Genomic DNA, 19,760 nt, shown 5'->3' on the forward strand with positions numbered 1-19,760 from the left:
GATTAGCAACCAAAGGAATCTTTAGTATTTTCTGGTCCAAAGTTAAATTAAGAAAAGAAAAAAAAACTTTAAATTGTATTGTTTGCTATTTTGTATAGCAAAATATTGCTTTGTATCAGAATCTCATATATATGTGTGTAGATATGTGTATATATATTAATATCTGTAAAGTATACAAAATAAATGAAAACAGCAGTCATACCTGAAGACAGAAAAAGAATCAGAATTTAGCACTTCTTTTGCAGGGAGTGGGGAAACATAATTTTTTCATATGTTTTGTTTGCTTTTACTTTGCTTCCACTTAGTAGGAATGGAGTCTCTTTAACTCTTCTTCCTAGTTACCAGGGAACATTCAACTCTCAGATCACTATCACTGAATGATAATGGTCTTAATTTTTAAGAATTTATCAAGCTTTAGCTTATCATTGAAGCTTGGTAAATTCTTAAAAATTAAGATGTTATACACATGACATAAGTATAAAAATCTTATATGTGTCAATGAAGTTTCACCTAATTATTCACTTGTGTAATGTAACACACTTGAGATCAACCTTAGCTATTTTCTATAGCACTTTCCTTCCTTTTGCATCTCCTCTGTTACCTCACTTTCTCTTCTTCTCATCTCATATCTCTATTACTGCTTATTTCCTCATCTTCTCCATATCATTCCCCACTTAGAGCAGCATTCTCTATTTCTTTTCTCCCCTTTGTCCTCCCACTGAGCCTCTTTTTCTCTTGGGTAGGTGTTTCTGAAATTCTTGGGTCATTAAACTTAATATTCAACATTATCAGTCACCACACAAAGCTCCTGCAGAAGCTCTGATGCACCTGGAATCACAGCACTCCAAGAGAGGGTGAAGTGGGTTGGCTAAGACTGGCCCTGATGTTTAGGAGAAAGAGCCCAGGCCCTCTTTTAACAAATGAGCAGCACAGTATCAACTATGTATATAACCATAGTAATGTTACCACTGCATTTTGAATATATGACAATTGTCATCAAGGTAAATGCTCTGATAGAGATGTAGAGAGCTACTGTGCACATTATACTGTTTTTCATTTCAAGTTTCATAGTTTTTTAAAAGGCAAAATCAAGAAATACCAACATAAGCACATAATCTAAATATAGAGTTATTTATATGAAAGGAACAGATAAATGAATTAAAAGTGGTCAGGTAAACTGCTCTTCCTCATTATAAATGTTAGGGTTTTAAGGGATTAAAGTTGTTGTAAACAAGCATATTGAATATTAATATATACTTTAAAAAGAGAATTAAGAATATGGAATAATTTACTTCAACTCAAGAAAGAACATTTATAATAAGCAGACATAACTTTTTACTCAATGGTGAATAGCTGAAAACTTTCTAAGGTCAAAACGAGGCAAGGATGTCCACTCCCACCACTTTTATTCAACATAGTGCTGGAAGTCCTAGTTAGAGAATTAGGCAAGAGAAAGAAAGAAAGAAATCCAAATTGGAAAAGAGGAAGTTAAACTGAAACTGTTTGCAGATGGCATAATTTGGTACCTAGAAAACCACAAAGTCTTTATCAAAAAGCTTCTAGGACAAGTAAATGAATACAGGAAAGTTGCAGGGTATAAGATCAACATATAAAAATCAATAGCACTGCCAAATGCTCATAGTAAATTATCTCAAATATAAATCAAGAAAGCAATCCTATTTATAATAGCTATGAAATAAATACCTTAATATAAATTAACCCCCAAATGTCAAGGATATACACAATGAAAATTATAAAACATGATGAAAGAAATTGAAGCAGACACACACACAAAAATTGTTCATGGATCAGAAGAATCAATATTGTCAAACATTTCCATATTAGACAAAGCAATCTACAGATTCAATGCAATCTTCATCAAAAATCAATGAGTTTCTTCACGGAATTCCAAAGTAATCCTAAAATTTATATAAAACAATACCCTGAATTGCCATACCATTTTGAGGTAAGCAAAAAGTTTTATTGATTTGCTAGAAAAGGTCTGTGAGAATATAGCCTTTTAAAAGAATACAAATATTACCAGTAGGTAAAATTAGTTAGTGTCTAATGGGTATACTTGAGAGAGCCTTTGCTCTAGTTCCCAGGTTTGGAGTTTGCTTATTCTTGTGGGCATTTATATTCTTTGGAGCCCTGAAGGACAGGATAGCTTAGCCCGGAAAAAAAAAAAAAAATGTTAGTTTTGTTTCCCCTGATGTTATGCAACATGAGAGGGGAAGAAGGAGAAAAGAAAGAGAAAAAAAGAAAAAAGAGAAGAGAGAAAAAACATGTTAGTTTTTAAATAAATCACCTGAGGCTGAGCAGCAAGGATTATACTCAAAGCACAAAGTAGACTTGGGTTATAACTATAGATAACAAAATGAATCATACAACTCAAAGATCCAGAAGAAATAATTTTGAAAGCTTCTATTATAAATAAATAATTAAGGTCTGAGGAGCTAAGTATGTTTAATCTGATTTATACATTATCCAATATACATATGATTCCAAACCTCACCTGTAACCCCATTAACATGTACAATTTGTATGACCTTTTGAAAACAAATTTAAGTTAAATTTTAAAAACTGAAAAATAGAGCAACGTGCATTGCCATACATGACAGTTACTAAGTGGCAAGATGTGGATTCTAACACAAACGAACATTTTAGAGGAGAACTAAAATGCCAGGAAAATTCAAAATGAAAGAATTAAACTATTTGAAAAGTATTTGCATTTTGGTTCTAAGATGACAGAAATAGGAGCTATGAAGAGTTTAAATGGCCATAAAATTTTAAGTCAAGTTTTCAGAGAGTATCAGAACCTTGGTGAAATGAGCACCCAGCCTCCCAGTTAGTAGTTTTCATTCTGCATTACTCTCCTTGTCTGTATGTCATTAATATTTTTCTTGTACTATGTGATCCTGATCAGTCTTTTAACATGCTCTATTATGTCTCATCAAAGAAGGCTTTTTATATACCATGTTGAAGTGACATTTACTCCAGGCATGTAAGGCTGATTTAATATTTAATTGCAGTAGATGATATCAAAAGATTAAAGAAGAATTATATAATCGTATCAATAATGCAGAAAAAATACTTGGTGAAATTCAATACAAATTTGTTAAGGTCTATAAACAAGTCAGATTGGCACCCGTTATTTTGCCAGAGAAATGTTAGAGTCTGTAAACAAGTCTGCATGGTGCCTGGCAAAATGCCAGAGGGAGTGGTTTGTGAAGTAACAAAAGTGAGCCATTAAATGTGGAGATTCCTTATTGGTTGACTGCTGTATCTATTTTATGCTAATTAGATAAGCTGTGTAAAATGTATAAATATCGCTCAGATCCTATAATAAACGACTCCCATTCCTGCTGCATCAATCTACACAAGTAGTTCGTCACCCCCAGGTTATTTTGCCCAGCCAGCCGGGCTGCGGCACAAATTTATGGTAAAAATTTAGCAAACTGGAAATAGAAGAGAATAGTCAATATAGAATAGCTATAAAAAATCTACAGCAAAGTTTCACTTCTAGAACTGCAGCATGAGAACTTCCATGGACCATTTCCCTCATAGAATAAGCATGCATGGCAAAAATTTTATGTTAAGAAAAGCCATTTTAATATCTCTGGGTATTGAGCTAAAGGCAAATAATGAAACATTCATTCAAGAAAATATACCAAAACCTTGTAAGGAGAGTAAGAATCTCTTGCATAGCCTTTGAATCACAACCTTCTCAGACACTGTGCCTTCCATGTTACTTATGATCCATTCCAGGCAGATGTGCCCACAAATACAGAATTCTGTCCCCACCCCACCTCCTCTTTGAGGTTGTGTTACTTACCAGGAGTGTCCACCCTATAACATTTTTGATGTTCCTAGCTATGTGTTACAGATGCTAAATTTCAGATGAATATGGCCAAAAGTTTGGGGAATACCTTCTATCACCCAGTCCCTATACATAAATTTAACTTTGGGCATGGTATAGTAAGAAGACTGGTGCCTTGGTCACTCTTACCTTCTGTTGCTTTATAAGGCAGCTATTCCACATAGAAAGGACAGCTGAGAAGAGCAGAGCCTACTGTCTCTTCCCAGTGCTAACTCCTAAAGCAGAAGTGTTGCTTGGTGAGAATCAGTTCCCAACTCCTATTCTTACAATCTAGTCTAAAAGATGTTTCCTGGAGGGGAAAGAAAGGTGTTAAGAACAGTGAGCACCGAAGAACTTCCTAAAAAACAATAACCTTATTTGTAACTGAGTATAGAGAAATTCACATCTAATAGTTATCTCACAATAAGTGAAGATTTTGATGAAAGGTAACTGAGTAGATTGGTGGCTGGTTGGCTCAAGAGAATCAAGGAGAGAGAATAGTTAGGAGGAGCCTGTCCGGGGTCCAAAGGAACATCAAACATTGTCCTAAACACTATGCCTTCATAGAAGTCTGAATTTAATTGAATATAACTATGGGACCAGTTATTCCAAGGATGTTGTATAAAACAATGGAGGATCAGTCCCCATTTGAGGAACCTCGTAGGGAGATGTGATTAAAGAGAGAGATAAAAGGACCTCTGCTAAAACCAGGTGACTATGTGCACGCTGCACACAAAACTTCACCCTCTAAAGAGCAGTATCTGAATTTTCACAGTGCAGGGGACACACACTTCACAGAGTCCAGCGAGACAATAACAATAAACAATTAGATGATATCAAGGCCCAAGGATGAGCAAGTGAGGACGCAGAGTGGACATTATGTATCATCTTTAAATGACAAGTTTTAAACAACAACAAAAAATCATGAGAGAGGCAAAAAGTATGACCAATTCATCAGAAAAAAAAGCTGGTAATCCACAAAGCTTGTAAAAGCAATCGAATATTACATTTAATAGAAAAAGAATTCTACATATCCATGATACATATTTTCACAAAACTAATGAACTAGTATTAAATAAATAAGAGAAGATCTAAAATCAATGTTACATCAAATAGAGGCCATCGATAAATAGAAAGTATACAAAAAATGGAAATTGAAGTGAAAAAATATACTAAGTGTGAAAAAATTCACTAGAAGAGCTCAACATATTTGAACAGACTGAAGGAAGAATCAGTGAGCTTGAAAACATATCAATAGAGAATATACAATCCATACAACATAAGGAATGTTATGTTAGAATGTTGGTCTCAAAAATATAAAATTAAAGACTTTCTCAAACGTATTAGTCTGTTTTTTTTTTGTTGTTGTTGTTGTTGTTAATAACTAACTTTCATCAGTAAGGTAATTTATAAGGGAAAAAAGGCTTATTTTGGCTCAAAGTTCTGGTCCAACTTTAAGGAATGTTAAAGGAACTGCATGTGGTGATGACTTCTTGCTGGCAGAGACTCCACATAATAAATGGGAATGTGTGTTATTGTGCCGTGTGGTGTATATCTGTGTGTGTGTGTGTGTGTGTGTGTGTGTGTGTGTCTCAACATAACCTCAAGTCTCTCATCTCTTCTTATGAAGTCATTAATGTTCGATTGTGGGGTCTCCACCCTGATTCCCTTTTCTAATCCTAGTCACTTCCCCAGACCACACTTCTACATGCTATTATCAGAATAAGTTTCTGTCTCTCTTAATAACCACAGGATGGGGAATTTAATTCCAACAGATATTTCAGAGAAGACAAACCACTTCAAATCATTGCACCAGATAAGCAAGATCTTAGAGAATTTGTGGCTAGCACACCTAGTTTAAAAGAAATACTGATAGTAAATAACCCAAGAAGTATTTCATTTACACATTTACACATGGATACACACATACACATACACAAACACTAGTGAAAGTAATTATGTAATTATTAAACACTATTGAAAAGCATATGTCTCCTTTCATTCTATAACTTATTGAAACAGTCATTTTATAAATTAATATGTATACAATGTAATTTTGTACCTATAACACTTAGAAACATATTTTATTCAAACATTTGCTTATAATAGGAGAAAGGAGGTGGGCACAAGAAAGAACATACTGGACTAAGGAAATAACAACACAGTGTAAAGTAAAAATTACAACAATGTTTATTTTTTGAGAGAGAGAGAGAGAGAGAGAGAGAGAGAGAGAGAGAGAGAGAATTTTAATATTTATTTTATAGTTTTCGGCAGACACAACATCTTTGTTTGTATGTGGTGCTGAGGATTGAACACAGGCCGCACGCATGCCAGGCGAGCGCGCTACTGCTTGAGCCACATCCCCAGCCCAACAATGTATATTTTAATAAGCAAATATTTATATGTATAAAAATATAACACCACAAAAGGGGAGAAAGTAAATGGAGCTATACAGCAGTAGCATTTCTACATATCATTATAATTAACCTAGTATAAATCTAAACTGATTATATTAAGATACCTTTGTAAGTTTGTAAGTTTAGTTCAAAACTTATAGAAATTAAATAGATAGAAAAATCATTAAGGAATCATTAGAAAAATATTATCTAATGCAAATGAAAGCAGAAAAGGGAGAGTAGAGGAAATAATACATGACACATGCAAAACAATAAAACTAAAGTGTTAGATATAATTTTAACTGTATTAAAAACATTTAATGTGAACATACTGAATAATCCTATCAAAAGGTAAAGGTTGCAAGATTGGACAAAAAATAGTAATCCCATCTATATCCTGGCTGTAAGAGACATGGTTTAGAACAAAAGATAGAAATAAATTGAAAGCAAAAGGATTGGAAACAGTATAATACACAGACAACAATCACAATTAAGGTGTAGTAGTTATACTAGCAACAGACCATTCAACTTTGAAACAAAAGAGATGTCACTAGAAATGGAAAGAAACATTCTATAATAATAGAAGTTCAGTCCATCAGGATGATATGACCATCCAGATAACTACACATCCTATAACAGAGCAACAAAATATGACAAGCTGAAAGCAAAGAAGGGAGAAAAAAAAACTATTTGATAATCATGGCTGTAAATTTCAATACCCTGCTTTTAATAATGGATTATACAACTAGGAAGAAGACCAGCAAGGAAGTAAAAGATTTGAACTACACTAAGAAAAAAAATTAGGCAAAATATATATGTATAGGACACTCTAGCCAATAGTATGTATGTTTTCTCAAATTCACATAGAATATTCTCCAGGATGCCAACCAAGAATCTTGTATCCAGAAAAATTAAGATTTAGACTGTATGTTAGTAAAAGCAAACCTCAATACACTTAAAAGGATAGAAATAATACCAACAATGCTTTTCTGACTATAATGAAATAAAATTAGAGATCGTCAGTGGAAAATATATTACGATACTAAATAATATGTGGAAATCCAACGGTACACCCTTAATCATGGTTCAAAGAACTAATCATAAAGGAAAGTTGACAACACACCTAAATGAATGCAAATTAACAAAACAAAAAGTCGACTCCTTTAAAAAGATCAAGGAAATTGATAAACATTTAGCTAGACTACTGTAAAAGGATACAAATTATTAAATTTAAGAAGGAACATTACTATTTATGTTTCAGAAAAAAATAGATGATAAAATAATATACACAAGGGTATGCTGACTAATCAGATAAGCTCTGAAATCGATAAATTCAGAGAAAAACAGTAATTACAAAAACTGATTCAAGATGAAATAGAAAATGTACATCTACCCATAAAATGTAAGAGGTGGAATTTCTAATTTGACAAACTATCCAACAAAAGTGTTCAGGTCAATAGGACTTCTCCAGTGGATTCTACCAAAGATTTTTAGAGTAAGCATTAATTCTTTATAAACTATTTTTAAAAATGTAGAGAAAGTGCTTTATCTGATGTACATGTGATGAAAATTTGCTCCCATTCTGTAGGCTCTCTCTTCACCTCATTATTTCTTTTGTTGAGAAGAAATTTTCAGTTTGAATCCATCCCATTTATTGATTTTTTAATTTATTTCTTGTGCTTTAGGAGTCTTGTTAAAGAAGTCGGGGCCTAATCTGACATGATGAATATTTGGGCCTACATTTTTTTCTATTAGGCACAGGGTCTTTTGGTCTTATTCTTAGTTTTTTTTTTTTTTTTTTTTTTTTTAAAGAGAGAGGAGAGAGAGAGAGAGAGAGAGAGAGAGAATTTTTGATATTTATTTTGTTTTTAGTTTTTGGTGAACACAACATCTTTGTATGTGGTGCTGAGGATCGAACCGGGCCGCACGCATGCCAGGCGAGCGCGCTACCGCTTGAGCCACATCCCCAGCCCCTTAGTTTCTTGATCCACTGTCAGTTGTGCTTGGTGAGAGATAGAGGCTTAATTTTATTTTGCTGCATATAGATTTTCAGTTTTCCCAGCACCATTTGTTGAAGAGGTTTTCCTCCCATATATGTTTTTGGTGTGTTTGTCTAGTATGAGATAACTGAATTTATATGGGGTCTTCTATCCTGTACCATTGGTCTACAAGTCTATTTTGGTGCCAATATCATGCCATTTTTGTTACTATAGTACAAAAATGTACAAAACTGTAGTACAGTTTATGATCTGGTACTGTGATGCCACCTGCTTCACTCTTCTTGCTAAGGATTGCTTTAGCTACTCTGAGTCTCTTGTTTTACAGATGAATTTTATGATTTATTTGTCTATTTCTATGAGAAATGCCATTAGGATTTTGACTGGAACTGTATTAAGTCTGTATAAGGTTTTTGGTAGTATGGAAATAACATGTGGCATTTAATAAGACTTTTTAAAATTACCCTGATATCACAAGGGGAAAAAAAAGAAACTTCAGAACCGTATATGACATGGATATAAATTCAAAGTTCTGAAAAGTTCCCAATCAACCAAATACTGCAATTATAAAAAAAGACTCTACACAACCACTGAGATTTAATCCAGAAAGGCAAAGAAATACTGCAAAGCTGCAGTTGAAGCATGTTATGGTTTGGATGTGAGGTATTCCTGAAAAGCTAATGTGTGAGACAGTGCAAGAAGGTTCAGAGGAGAAATGATTGTTTTATAAGAGTCTTAACCCAATCAGTGAATAAATCCACTAATAGGGATTAATTGAGTGGTAACTGAAGTGGTAGGGCTTAGCTGGAGGATATGGGAATTGGGACATGGCTTTGGGGTATATATTTGTATCTGGCAAGTGGAGACTTCTCTCTCTGTTTCCTTATCACCAAATGAGCTGCTTCCCTCTGCCACACTATTCCACCATGATATTCTCTGTCACCTTGACCCTAGAGGAATGAAGCTGGCTTTCTATGGACCTGTGAAACCATGAGCCCTCAAATAAATTGTTCCTCCTCTACAATTGTCCTGATGGGGTCTTTAAGTCACAGCAGTGAAAAAGCTGACTAAAATAGACCACACACACACACAAAAAAACACATCTATCAATTGTCTACAAAACAAAAACCAAATAACTGTCTCAAAAGATACAGAAAAAGCATTTCACAAAATTCAACAACTCTTCATGAAACAAAAAAATCACTAAACTAATTAGGAATAGAGGGCAGCCTTCTTAATATGATAAAGCATATGTCTCAGAATGAAAAGCATGTATGGTTTATCATATAGGGTAAATCCCACAGCTAATATTATATCAATGTCAAAGACTGAAAGCTTTTCTGCTAAGGTCAGGAACAAGACAAATATGTCTGCTCTTGCAGTTCCCCATCAACAACAAAAGAAGTTTATACACCATGCCTGCAAAGTCTCGAAATTTTGTGAGATCATCAAAACCAAGGAACACCTAAGAATCTGCATAGCCAAGAGGAACTTGAAGAAACAAGATGACTAAATACAAAATGGTTTCATAAATAGGATGGTGGAAGAGAAGAAGACTAGCTGTAAACTATGAAAATCAGAGTAAAGAATGGACTTTGGAACATAGCAGTGCATCAACATTGGCCCATTAATTATTCTAAAAGTTCCATAATAATGTAAGATATTGGTGACATGGAGAAATGAATGTGTGACATATCAGAACACTCTTTACTAACTTCATACATTTTTATAAAGCTAAAATGTTTCTAAAATGTGCTTAAAATTATTTAAAGATAATAGCTTTGAGGTAATAAATCTCTTCTCAGAAAGAAGGTATATAAATGGGAAAAATCTCCAGTTTTCCACTTACAAATATAATATTTAATTCAAGCAAGGAGTGCTGGGAGCCATCAGCCAAGTAGGTATGACAATCTCTTTGCCAGCTTACTCCCATGCTGTCTAGTGGAAGGACTTCTGAAAGGTGACCTTGCTCAAGGACCAGGGCGGTTTAGCATAATAGGAGATTAGGGTGTTCCCCCTTTAGAATAGGGCAGTTTAGCATAATAGGAGATTAGGGTGTTCCCCCTTTAGAATAGGGCATATCCTGCTGCTGAGTTCCTCTTGAGTTCTTAGGGTCAGACAGTATATTTTGGGAGACAGAAGCCCATGCAGAGTGTGGATTTGGGCAGAAGTGGATTTGGGCAGAGAACGTGGATTCCCCCAGAACGTGTTTGTAGACGGCCGGTGTGAGTTCGGGAATAAAGAATTGCTGTTTGAATCTACAAGCTGTGTGGAGACTCGTGATTTGTGCCCAGCCAGAGACTGCGGCTTTTGGCGGTCCGTACGGGGAACATCTGAAGAAAAGGTAAGTGAAATTGTTCGTCCCTGAAGAAGAGCGAAAGAATGGGTGAGCATTTCAAAAAACAATGTGTTCTTGTTCTAATTTATTTTGTTTTTATTTCAAGTTGCCTGTTCCTAGAACTTTCTCAGGCAAACTGGGGAAAATGGTTGACTCAAGATTTTAAGTTGTTCGCCTCCGAGGAAGAGAAATTGTTAGAGAAAAAAGGCACCCCAGTAAGACCAAGAACAGCTAGGGCATATGTTGATACAATACAAAAATGTAGCTCATGGCTTTTTAACGAGAAGTTGTTAAATATATCAATGGGACCATCATGGTATCCTGTAGAAGGATTTTTCTTCAACAAGAAAGAGATGGCTAATTCTGTTTACTATGCTTGTCTAAGATCTTGGTTTTTACAGACATCTGATTAATTTACAAAACTAGAGTGTTAAAATATCAACCACTAAATATGAAATCAAGTACTCTTTACTTATTAAGTTCCATAAGGTAATATATTTAATCATTATGTGTGTTTTCATAAATTGGTGAATGGAAAAATGTTTAATATTGCTTTGGTCTGTGTCTTTGCTGAAACAAGGTTACTAAGTGTTAAGATTCTATCAGGTGTAATTTATATACAAAGAGTATAAGAAGTTTCAGTTGGGTTTCAATTACAGTATTATAGTACCATAAAAAACATGAAAGTATATCATCCTATTAAGTGGAGTAATTTGTCTAAATCAGAAATTTTATAAGAGTTGTTTCAGAATGTAAATTTATAAAAAGGGTTAACGGTTAGAAAAGAGATATTAAAAGATTGAAGATGTGAAAATATATTTTAATATGGAAGGTTAAAAGAAAAAGAAATGTTTGTAGATGAGATAATCTCTGTTTTAAAGTAAAAAGTTGTAAAATGCCATTTAAAAAGATTTTGAGGAAACTAGACTTACCTTAAAAGCTTGAGAAAGGAAGTAAGAAGAAAAAGGTATTTGTACATGGCAGATTGAGACAAAGCTTCTTAATGGAGTAAAAAAGGCCTTTGGTTGAAGGGCAGCCATGTAAACTAACATTAAAGTGATTTAAACAGAATCTAAGACTCATTTAAAACAGTGAAAAAGTACATTTAAAAGTACAGTATAGATGATAATTGTAAGACTTTAAAAGGTTAAATTGAAGGTGGTTAAGATGCCTTCATGAAGGAGGAAAGATTGTGTCATTCGAAGCCTAGTTAATCTTAAAAGCATTACTTAAATAAATAAATAAAAAACACGAAAATGGGAAGATAATAGGATAAAAGATATTTAGATAAAGAAGATTAAAAATTTGAAGTGAAAAATTTTAAAGACAGAAGTATAGAAAGTTAAAAAGAAAAAAAGATAAAGAAGATGTAAAAAGAAAAGATGTAGGATGATAGAGAAGATGTAGGAAGACAAAAATTAGAAAATGGTTGAATATGTCAAGTAAGGTATTTCAGATAGAAAATACAAAAAGCTAAGACAACTATTAGATACAGACATGTACTTATTAAAGCAAAAAGAGGAATTGGAAAGGGGTATATATCCCCCAAAGATAAACTTAAAATAACCCTTTTTACTCTAAACTTTTTAAATTTGGATTCATCAGGACTTAGTGCTGCGGAAAGACATATGTATCCAAAAAATGTACATAAGACTAAAGTACTTTGGAAAGATATTCTAACAGGACAATGGAAAGATCCTGACCCAGTGATTTTCTGGAGTCGGGGTTCTGTTTGTTTTTCCACAGGAGAACAGCAACCGATTTGGATTCCAGAAAGACTAACTAAAACGATTTCTACAGATCGAAAAGAAGATGATTTGACTCAAATCCATAACAGCTGATATCCAGAACTCCAGCTTGGCCATTCTTACATCTGTGACTGTGATTAACCAGGATGCTTTTTTCAATATCTATTTTATTATTGCATTTTTCCACATCATAAGGTTCTATTTTTATTTTTTTGAGCTCATACAAACCTAGGTTAATGTTTTTTTTTTTTTGATCAGTTTTATTTTTTGACTGTGGAGTTTTTAAACATTGCAATGGAGATTTCACCTAGGATAATGTCTTTTTAGCATCATTGCCAGAATTCCTATCTTCATCCCAATGAATATAACTCAACAAGTATGCTCAATCAAGGAGTCAACTTACTTTGGGAGGCAACGGACTTTGGGAGGAGATGAACAGATTGATAGATTCCTCCACTTTGAACTGCTTACAGAACTTGCCTAGACTATGTAACTACGTTTAGTGCAGCAAATTGTGGTAATGCTGGCATATCTTTGCTGATGGTGTCACCAATGATGCAATTTTTCCAAAGGAACTGTCAATTGGCTTGGTGTCATGGCATTTCTGTATCCTCCTCCCTTCTGCTAGTGATGGTCTAAAATTTGGGGGCCAATGGCTATATGCTGGACCGGTAGTCAGTGACGGGTATGATCCAATTGCAGTGGTATCAACCTAAGACAGGAGGCTGACGCCTAAAGGTCAGTTGCCTAAAGGTCAGTTTTCCGATGACGGGTAAGAACCATATGTTGAATTGGACAACCTACCAGGCACGGTCCTTAAGCCACATTAACCTCACTCCCCCACTGGCACCAAGGCCAAATTTGGGGGCCAACAGAGGTGAGGCAAAGAACCTCACCCCCCCACTGGTGCATAGACCTATCCACAAGTATGGCTGTATGCTGGACCGGTAGTCAGTGACGGGTATGATCCAGTTGCAGTGGTATCAACCTAAGACAGGAGGCTGACGCCTAAAGGTCAGTTTTCCAATGACGGGTAAGAGCCATATGTTGAACTGGACAACCTACCAGGCACGGTCCTTAAGCCACATTACTTGTTGTTTAATTGATCAGAAGGGGGGAGTGTCTTTTTTCTCTAACAATTTCTCTAACAATTTCTCTTCCTCGGAGGCGAACAACTTAAAATCTTGAGTCAACCATTTTCCCCAGTTTGCCTGAGAAAGTTCTAGGAACAGGCAACTTGAAATAAAAACAAAATAAATTAGAACAAGAACACATTGTTTTTTGAAATGCTCACCCATTCTTTCGCTCTTCTTCAGGGACGAACAATTTCACTTACCTTTTCTTCAGATGTTCCCCGTACGGGCCACCAAATGCCGCAGTCTCTGGCTGGGCACAAATCACGAGTCTCCACACAGCTTGTAGATTCAAACAGCAATTCTTTATTCCCGAACTCACACCGGCCGTCTACAAACACGTTCTGGGGGAATCCACGTTCTCTGCCCAAATCCACTTCTGCCCAAATCCACACTCTGCATGGGCTTCTGTCTCCCAAAATATACTGTCTGACCCTAAGAACTCAAGAGGAACTCAGCAGCAGGATACACCCTATTCTAAAGGGGGAACACCCTAATCTCCTATTATGCTAAACTGCCCTATTCTAAAGGGGGAACACCCTAATCTCCTATTATGCTAAACCGCCCTGGTCCTTGAGCAAGGTCACCTTTCAGAAGTCCTTCCACTAGACAGCATGGGAGTAAGCTGGCAAAGAGATTGTCATACCTACTTGGCTGATGGCTCCCAGCAAAGGAGTGTTAATCAATTGTATCATAATTGACGAAACATTTTGAGCAACAAGGAATCCACACAATATTAACATGTCACCCTACAGTTAAGAATTTAATTAACCAGGAATTAAGTTGAGTTTATAATGGAAATATCTGTGGAACACTGCCAATGCAGTTAGGAAAATGTAGCATACCTATCATCTCTGAAAATATTTAACTTGAATCTAATCAACAGGAAACATCAGAAAATACAGAGTTTAGATATTTTACAAGGCATCTATTGTACAAGGAAAGGCACATATACATACATAGTTCATATATACATATGATTTATATATTGATTTGAATTATTTGTATAAATATATACTTTAGTTTAAAAAATTTTACATATTAAATAAACTCAGTTTAAAGATCTTAACCTACTCTTGTTCACAATTTCTGAAACAGGCAGCCCTCAAAACAAGATTTTTAATTCAAAGAACTTTTGGGCTGCAACAGAATGCAGCAGTGACAGGTAGATACTCCTTAATTAGGTACATATCATGTTTTGCCTTAGTTTAATCATCTAGTCTCCTTTAATTGACAGAAGTTCCAGCTACTGTGATTGACTAACACTCAGCTGTTGGTTATGAGAGTATATTCCTAAGTTAGGCTTTTGTTTGGTTACAATACTAAGTCAGGTTGCAGTTCATTACTTAAGAACAGAAGTGCAGAGGCACACTCTGGTCTAAATTTAATTCAAATAAATGGTATTATGAGTATAAATATGCATAATATATGCCATGTATATTTATATGTACACATTTATGTAAATAGGTATATAATACATGTTTTGAGATAGACCAATATAAATTGCTTAATTCATTTTTGCTTAGCTAAAAATACACATAAATGTTATACATTATTATATTGTTCTGCTAAATTTTCTGTTGTTTTGAGAGATTTCAAGATAAATTTGGGAGCAAATGTGATTGATCCATATCTCTCTTGAATTTCTGCTTACTTACAGCTTAGATTTCTTTTTAAAATTTATTTATTTATTTTTTGTGGTGCTAGAGATTGAACCCAGGGCCTTGTGCATGAAAAGCAGGCACTCAACCAAACTGAGCTATAACCCCAGTCCCTAAATTTATTTTTTGATTAGTGCATTATAGCTATACCTAATTGTGGAATTTGCTTAATTTGCTCAATTCAATGCACACTTTTATTAGCTTTCCTGTTCCTCCCTCCCCCAACTCCCTTCCTCTACTCTGACTTCCTTCTATTAATTAATTAATTTAATTGTTGCATTATTTTTAAAAGCAGATTTTTTTATGATATAGTCACACATGTGCATAGCATAGCTGGTCCATTTTATTTTGTCATTCCTCCCCATAGTCATCCTTCCAGCTGCTATCCCCTTTCCTTACTCCTCTTCTATTTTCATGAGATCTTCCCTCTTTAAAATTTTTATATTTTTCTCTAGTTTCTATATGTGATAAAGAATTCTACCTTTGACTTCCTGTTCATGATTTATTTTACTTAGCTGGATCTTCTTCAGTTTCATCCATTTACCAATACATGACATAATTTTGTCTTTTTTATGGCTGAGTAAAACTTCAGTGTGTATATACAACATAATTTCTTTATGCACTCATCTATTAATGCACACTAGGCTGGATTAAGATTGATTGTCTATTGTGAAATGCACTGCTATAAACATTGGTATGCATGTATCACTATAATATGCTGATTTTAGTTCTTTTGGATAAATAACAAGGAGTGGGATAGTTGGGTCATATTGTGGGTCCATTTCTGTTCTTCTGAGGAATCTCCAAACTCTTTTCCAAAGTGTTTGTACTAATTTTCAGTCCCACCTATAATATATGATTGTAACTTTCCTTGTACATCCTTGTCAGCATTTATTGTTATTTGTATTCCTGATAGTTGCCATTCAAACTGGAGTGAGAAGAAATCTCAATGTATCTTTGACATGCATTTTTCTGATTACCAAAGGTATCTTACATTCTTAGAAATTTCTCAGTTGTTCTATATTTAGATTATGTAATTTATAACAAGCATTAATAGTTTAGACCATGAATTCTGGAACCAGACATCCTGGATTTGATTCCTGAGCTGAACCATTATATCTCTGTGGATAAATTAGGAAATTTATGTACTCTTCAACTTTTTATTTTGGGGTTATTGAAATTGAAAAATAGTAATAAGAGTAAAAGACTTAATACATGTGTTAAATAGTGAAATGGATACACTGAAAAGGTATTTGTTAACTAAGACAATGTGTGAGAATTCATTTGAGCATTAAGGGATACATATAAGAGATCAACAAGAGACATTATTGTTGCAATTAGCATTTAATCTATTGCAAACAGAATCTTTTTAAACAAATCTTAAACAGAAGATCTATTGGATTATATGATTTAGTTCATACGTTCAATTTGTATGCCATGAATTCTCTCAGTTCAGCCCTTTAGTGCTGACTATGACCGTAGGCTGATTTTCTTTTTGATGACTAAATAAGAGTAGGCTGTAACGAACTTCACACCTATTCATTTAGAGAGAGCAAGATGAATTTTTTGCAGTGTGTGTGTGTGTGTGTGTGTGTGAATGTCTTTTAAATAAAAGAAACTCATTTCCCAGAAACTTCCATAAAAATCACCTCTTTTGTCACAATGGCCCCTAGTAAGTGACATAGTGTTTCATCAAGAGATGTCTGGAACTCAGTGGTGGATTAGTGGTGAGGATTAGTGATGGGTGCTGTTGAAATAAACAATAAAAACCATGGTGCTATTAGAAAAGGGAAAGAAAATCAAAGAATAAAATTCTGAGAACTGAAAATTACCATTAAAATACCATGTGTATAATATACATCCAATTCAGAGATTCTTAAACTTTTTGGTCTCTGAATTCTTTTATGGTTGTGAAACATATTTCATATCCTCAGAGACTTTGCAAATGTAGGTAATATCTGTTGATGTTTTCCAGATTAGAAATCAAAACAGAAAAACTAAAAACATATTTGTCATTCAAAGTTATAAAAAATTAAATACATTTAATTCTAACATAGGTACACAAAAAATATTTTGAAAGAAATATTTGCTGAATACTCAAATATTTCAGGCACAGTTTGAGTACTGGTAATATAAAATCAGAAGTGACATGGTTGATACACACAAAGAAGGAAGTACTGAAATTTGGGAAGAAAAAATTTGATTAATTGATATGGTTAGTTACAGTCTCATATATATTGGTTATATAAAGCAAAGTCTTTGAAAAATAAAAATCTTATGATTTTCATTATGAATAGTGTTTTATAAAATACAAATTGACAACTCACCATATATAGGTACTTTTAATTTTAGAGTAAAAATGACTGACACTAAAAATGAAAACATTCTTAATTAGAAGATATTATCTTTGCATACACACTCAAACATGTTCTCCTGGAGGACCTAAAATCAATTTGAAGAACAAATTCAAATATAGTTTGCTTTCCAGAGATGATGTTGCATAAACAAATATTAGTATTTGAGACCTGGAAATGTGCCTTAAATTATAAGATTGTATTTTGGAATTCAAGGAATTTGCAAAAAAAATATTAAATAGTAGCATCTTCTATACATGGCAACTGTTATCCCTAGTATTTTTGTATTTGTCAAAAATTGGAACAGATTTCACATCGGCATTCAGGCAATAGCATTTTAGTTTATATCTAATGGAATGAGGTACCTTATATTTTGAAGTACACTTTAGCAGTCCTACTTTCTACATTAATTTGACAACAATATCATCATGTTGCCAGAATTTATTATTTTATTCCTGAAACAGGTGTTTTCTACTTTCTCAATACCTGTATATTAAGAAAAAGTTATTATCAAGTTAAAATCAATTTTCCAAGGGAGATGGACAATATTTGTTTCAGAATGGTACAAAGTTATCTCTTTATCACAATTCTTTTGATGACATTTATTACTTCCTTATTTCTTAGACTATAAATAAAAGGGTTTAACAGAGGAATCACTAGAGTATAAAATACAGCAACGGGTATATCGTTATTGCCTTCTTTAAATGAATTTGGCCGAATATACATGAAGAGCAGAGAACCATAGAATATTGACACAGAGAGAAAGTGGGATGCACAAGTAGATAGAGCTTTTCCTCTTCCTTTTTTGGATTTCATTGTGAATATAGTGAAAAGAATATAGAAATAAGAGATTAGTACTACAGTAATAGTAAAGATTTGAATAAACCCTGACAAAATAAGTACCATCAATTCATTGATATAAGGATTGACACAAGAAAGTCTGTATAATGGAAGGACATCACAAAAAAAGTGATTGATTTGATGAGACCCACAGAAAACCAACCTAAATAGAAGTCCTACATGAATTGTAGGGTGGAGGTGTCCAGCTATGTAGGCTCCTGTGGTCATCTGAATGCAGAGTTTCTTTGACATCAGGGTGTGGTACTGCAGTGGTCTACATATGGCCACATAGCGGTCATAAGCCATTGCTGCCAGAAGAAAGCAGTCTACAGTTTCAGCAAAACAGAAAAAATAGAATTGTGTTATACATTCATAGAGAGAAATTCTTCTGTCCTTAGAAAAGAAGTTCTGTAACATCTTGGGAGAGATGGCACAGGGACAGCAGGAATCCATGAGAGCCAGGTTGCCCAGGAAGATGTACATTGGTGTGTGAAGACGGCGCTCCATGTAAATCAAGGCCACCAACCCTAGATTCCCCACCATGGTGACCAGATAGATGGCAGAGAACACTATGAACAGAAGGGTCTTTAGGTCTGGATTATCTGTAAATCCCATGAGGATGAAATCTGTTGTTAAGGAGTAATTATCCTTAGTCATCTCTAGCTTTTCTGTTGGGAGAAAAATTATGGGCATATAATGTTCTAATTGAGAATATATAATTTTCAACTATTTTTATTCCTTTCATAATGGAGGAGCTTATTCTTCCAGTATCCTGTTTACTCTCAAGATTACAACTACAATTACTATTAGGAGTCATTCATTTGGTGAAAGTGTGAGCAAATATGACCTCATGGAACAACTTTTAACATTCACAAAGACTCCTTTTTTTTTGGTACCAGGGATTGAACTCAGGGGCATTTAACCACTGAGCAACATCCCCAACCCATTTTTTAAAATATATTTTATTAGAGTCAGGGTCTTGCTGAGTTGATTAGGGCCTTGCTAAATTGCTGAGGCTGGCTTACATACACAATCTCCTGCCTCAGTCTCCTGAGTTGCGGGGATTACAGGTGTGTGCTGCTGTTTCCGGATCACAAAGCAATTTTGATAATGCCTTGTGTGATACTTAAAGTATTCATTCATGAAATTATAATATAAAATATGGGTATAATAATTAGATAATTGTACCTAGGTATTTATAGTGTCAGTGTTTGAGATCCTCTAAAATAAATTTAAGATAATTTACCTATAAATGTGCATTTTTTATTACAAGAAGCATGTTTATAGGATTAAACATTTAAAAAAATTCATATTTCAGACATGTTAAATTTATACCTTAGAGATTGCAGAACTATCACTAAAGATGATGGAGATGACTATTCATCCTTAAAGTGAGTTACTTTGGAACATGAAAGCAATAACACTCCACGCTAT

At 34.2% G+C, this 19,760-nt stretch overlaps 1 protein-coding gene across 1 annotated transcript; it reads right to left on the minus strand.

Annotated features, from left to right (window-relative positions):
* Positions 1–18,056: 18,056 nt before the first annotated feature.
* On the minus strand, positions 18,057–18,983 carry LOC143408529 (olfactory receptor 5K3-like). Its single transcript, XM_076868352.1, has one exon. The coding sequence runs from the start codon at positions 18,981–18,983 to the stop codon at positions 18,057–18,059; it is 927 nt and encodes a 308-aa protein (XP_076724467.1).
* Between the last annotated feature and the right edge of the window lie 777 nt (positions 18,984–19,760).

This window comes from Callospermophilus lateralis, chromosome 10 (genome assembly GCF_048772815.1).
Source record: "Callospermophilus lateralis isolate mCalLat2 chromosome 10, mCalLat2.hap1, whole genome shotgun sequence".
NCBI lineage: Eukaryota > Metazoa > Chordata > Mammalia > Rodentia > Sciuridae > Callospermophilus > Callospermophilus lateralis.

Coding starts and splice junctions, on each gene's coding strand:
- LOC143408529 (XM_076868352.1), bottom strand. CDS start 18,983: ATGACTAAGGATAATTACTCCTTAACAACAGATTTCATCCTCATGGGA.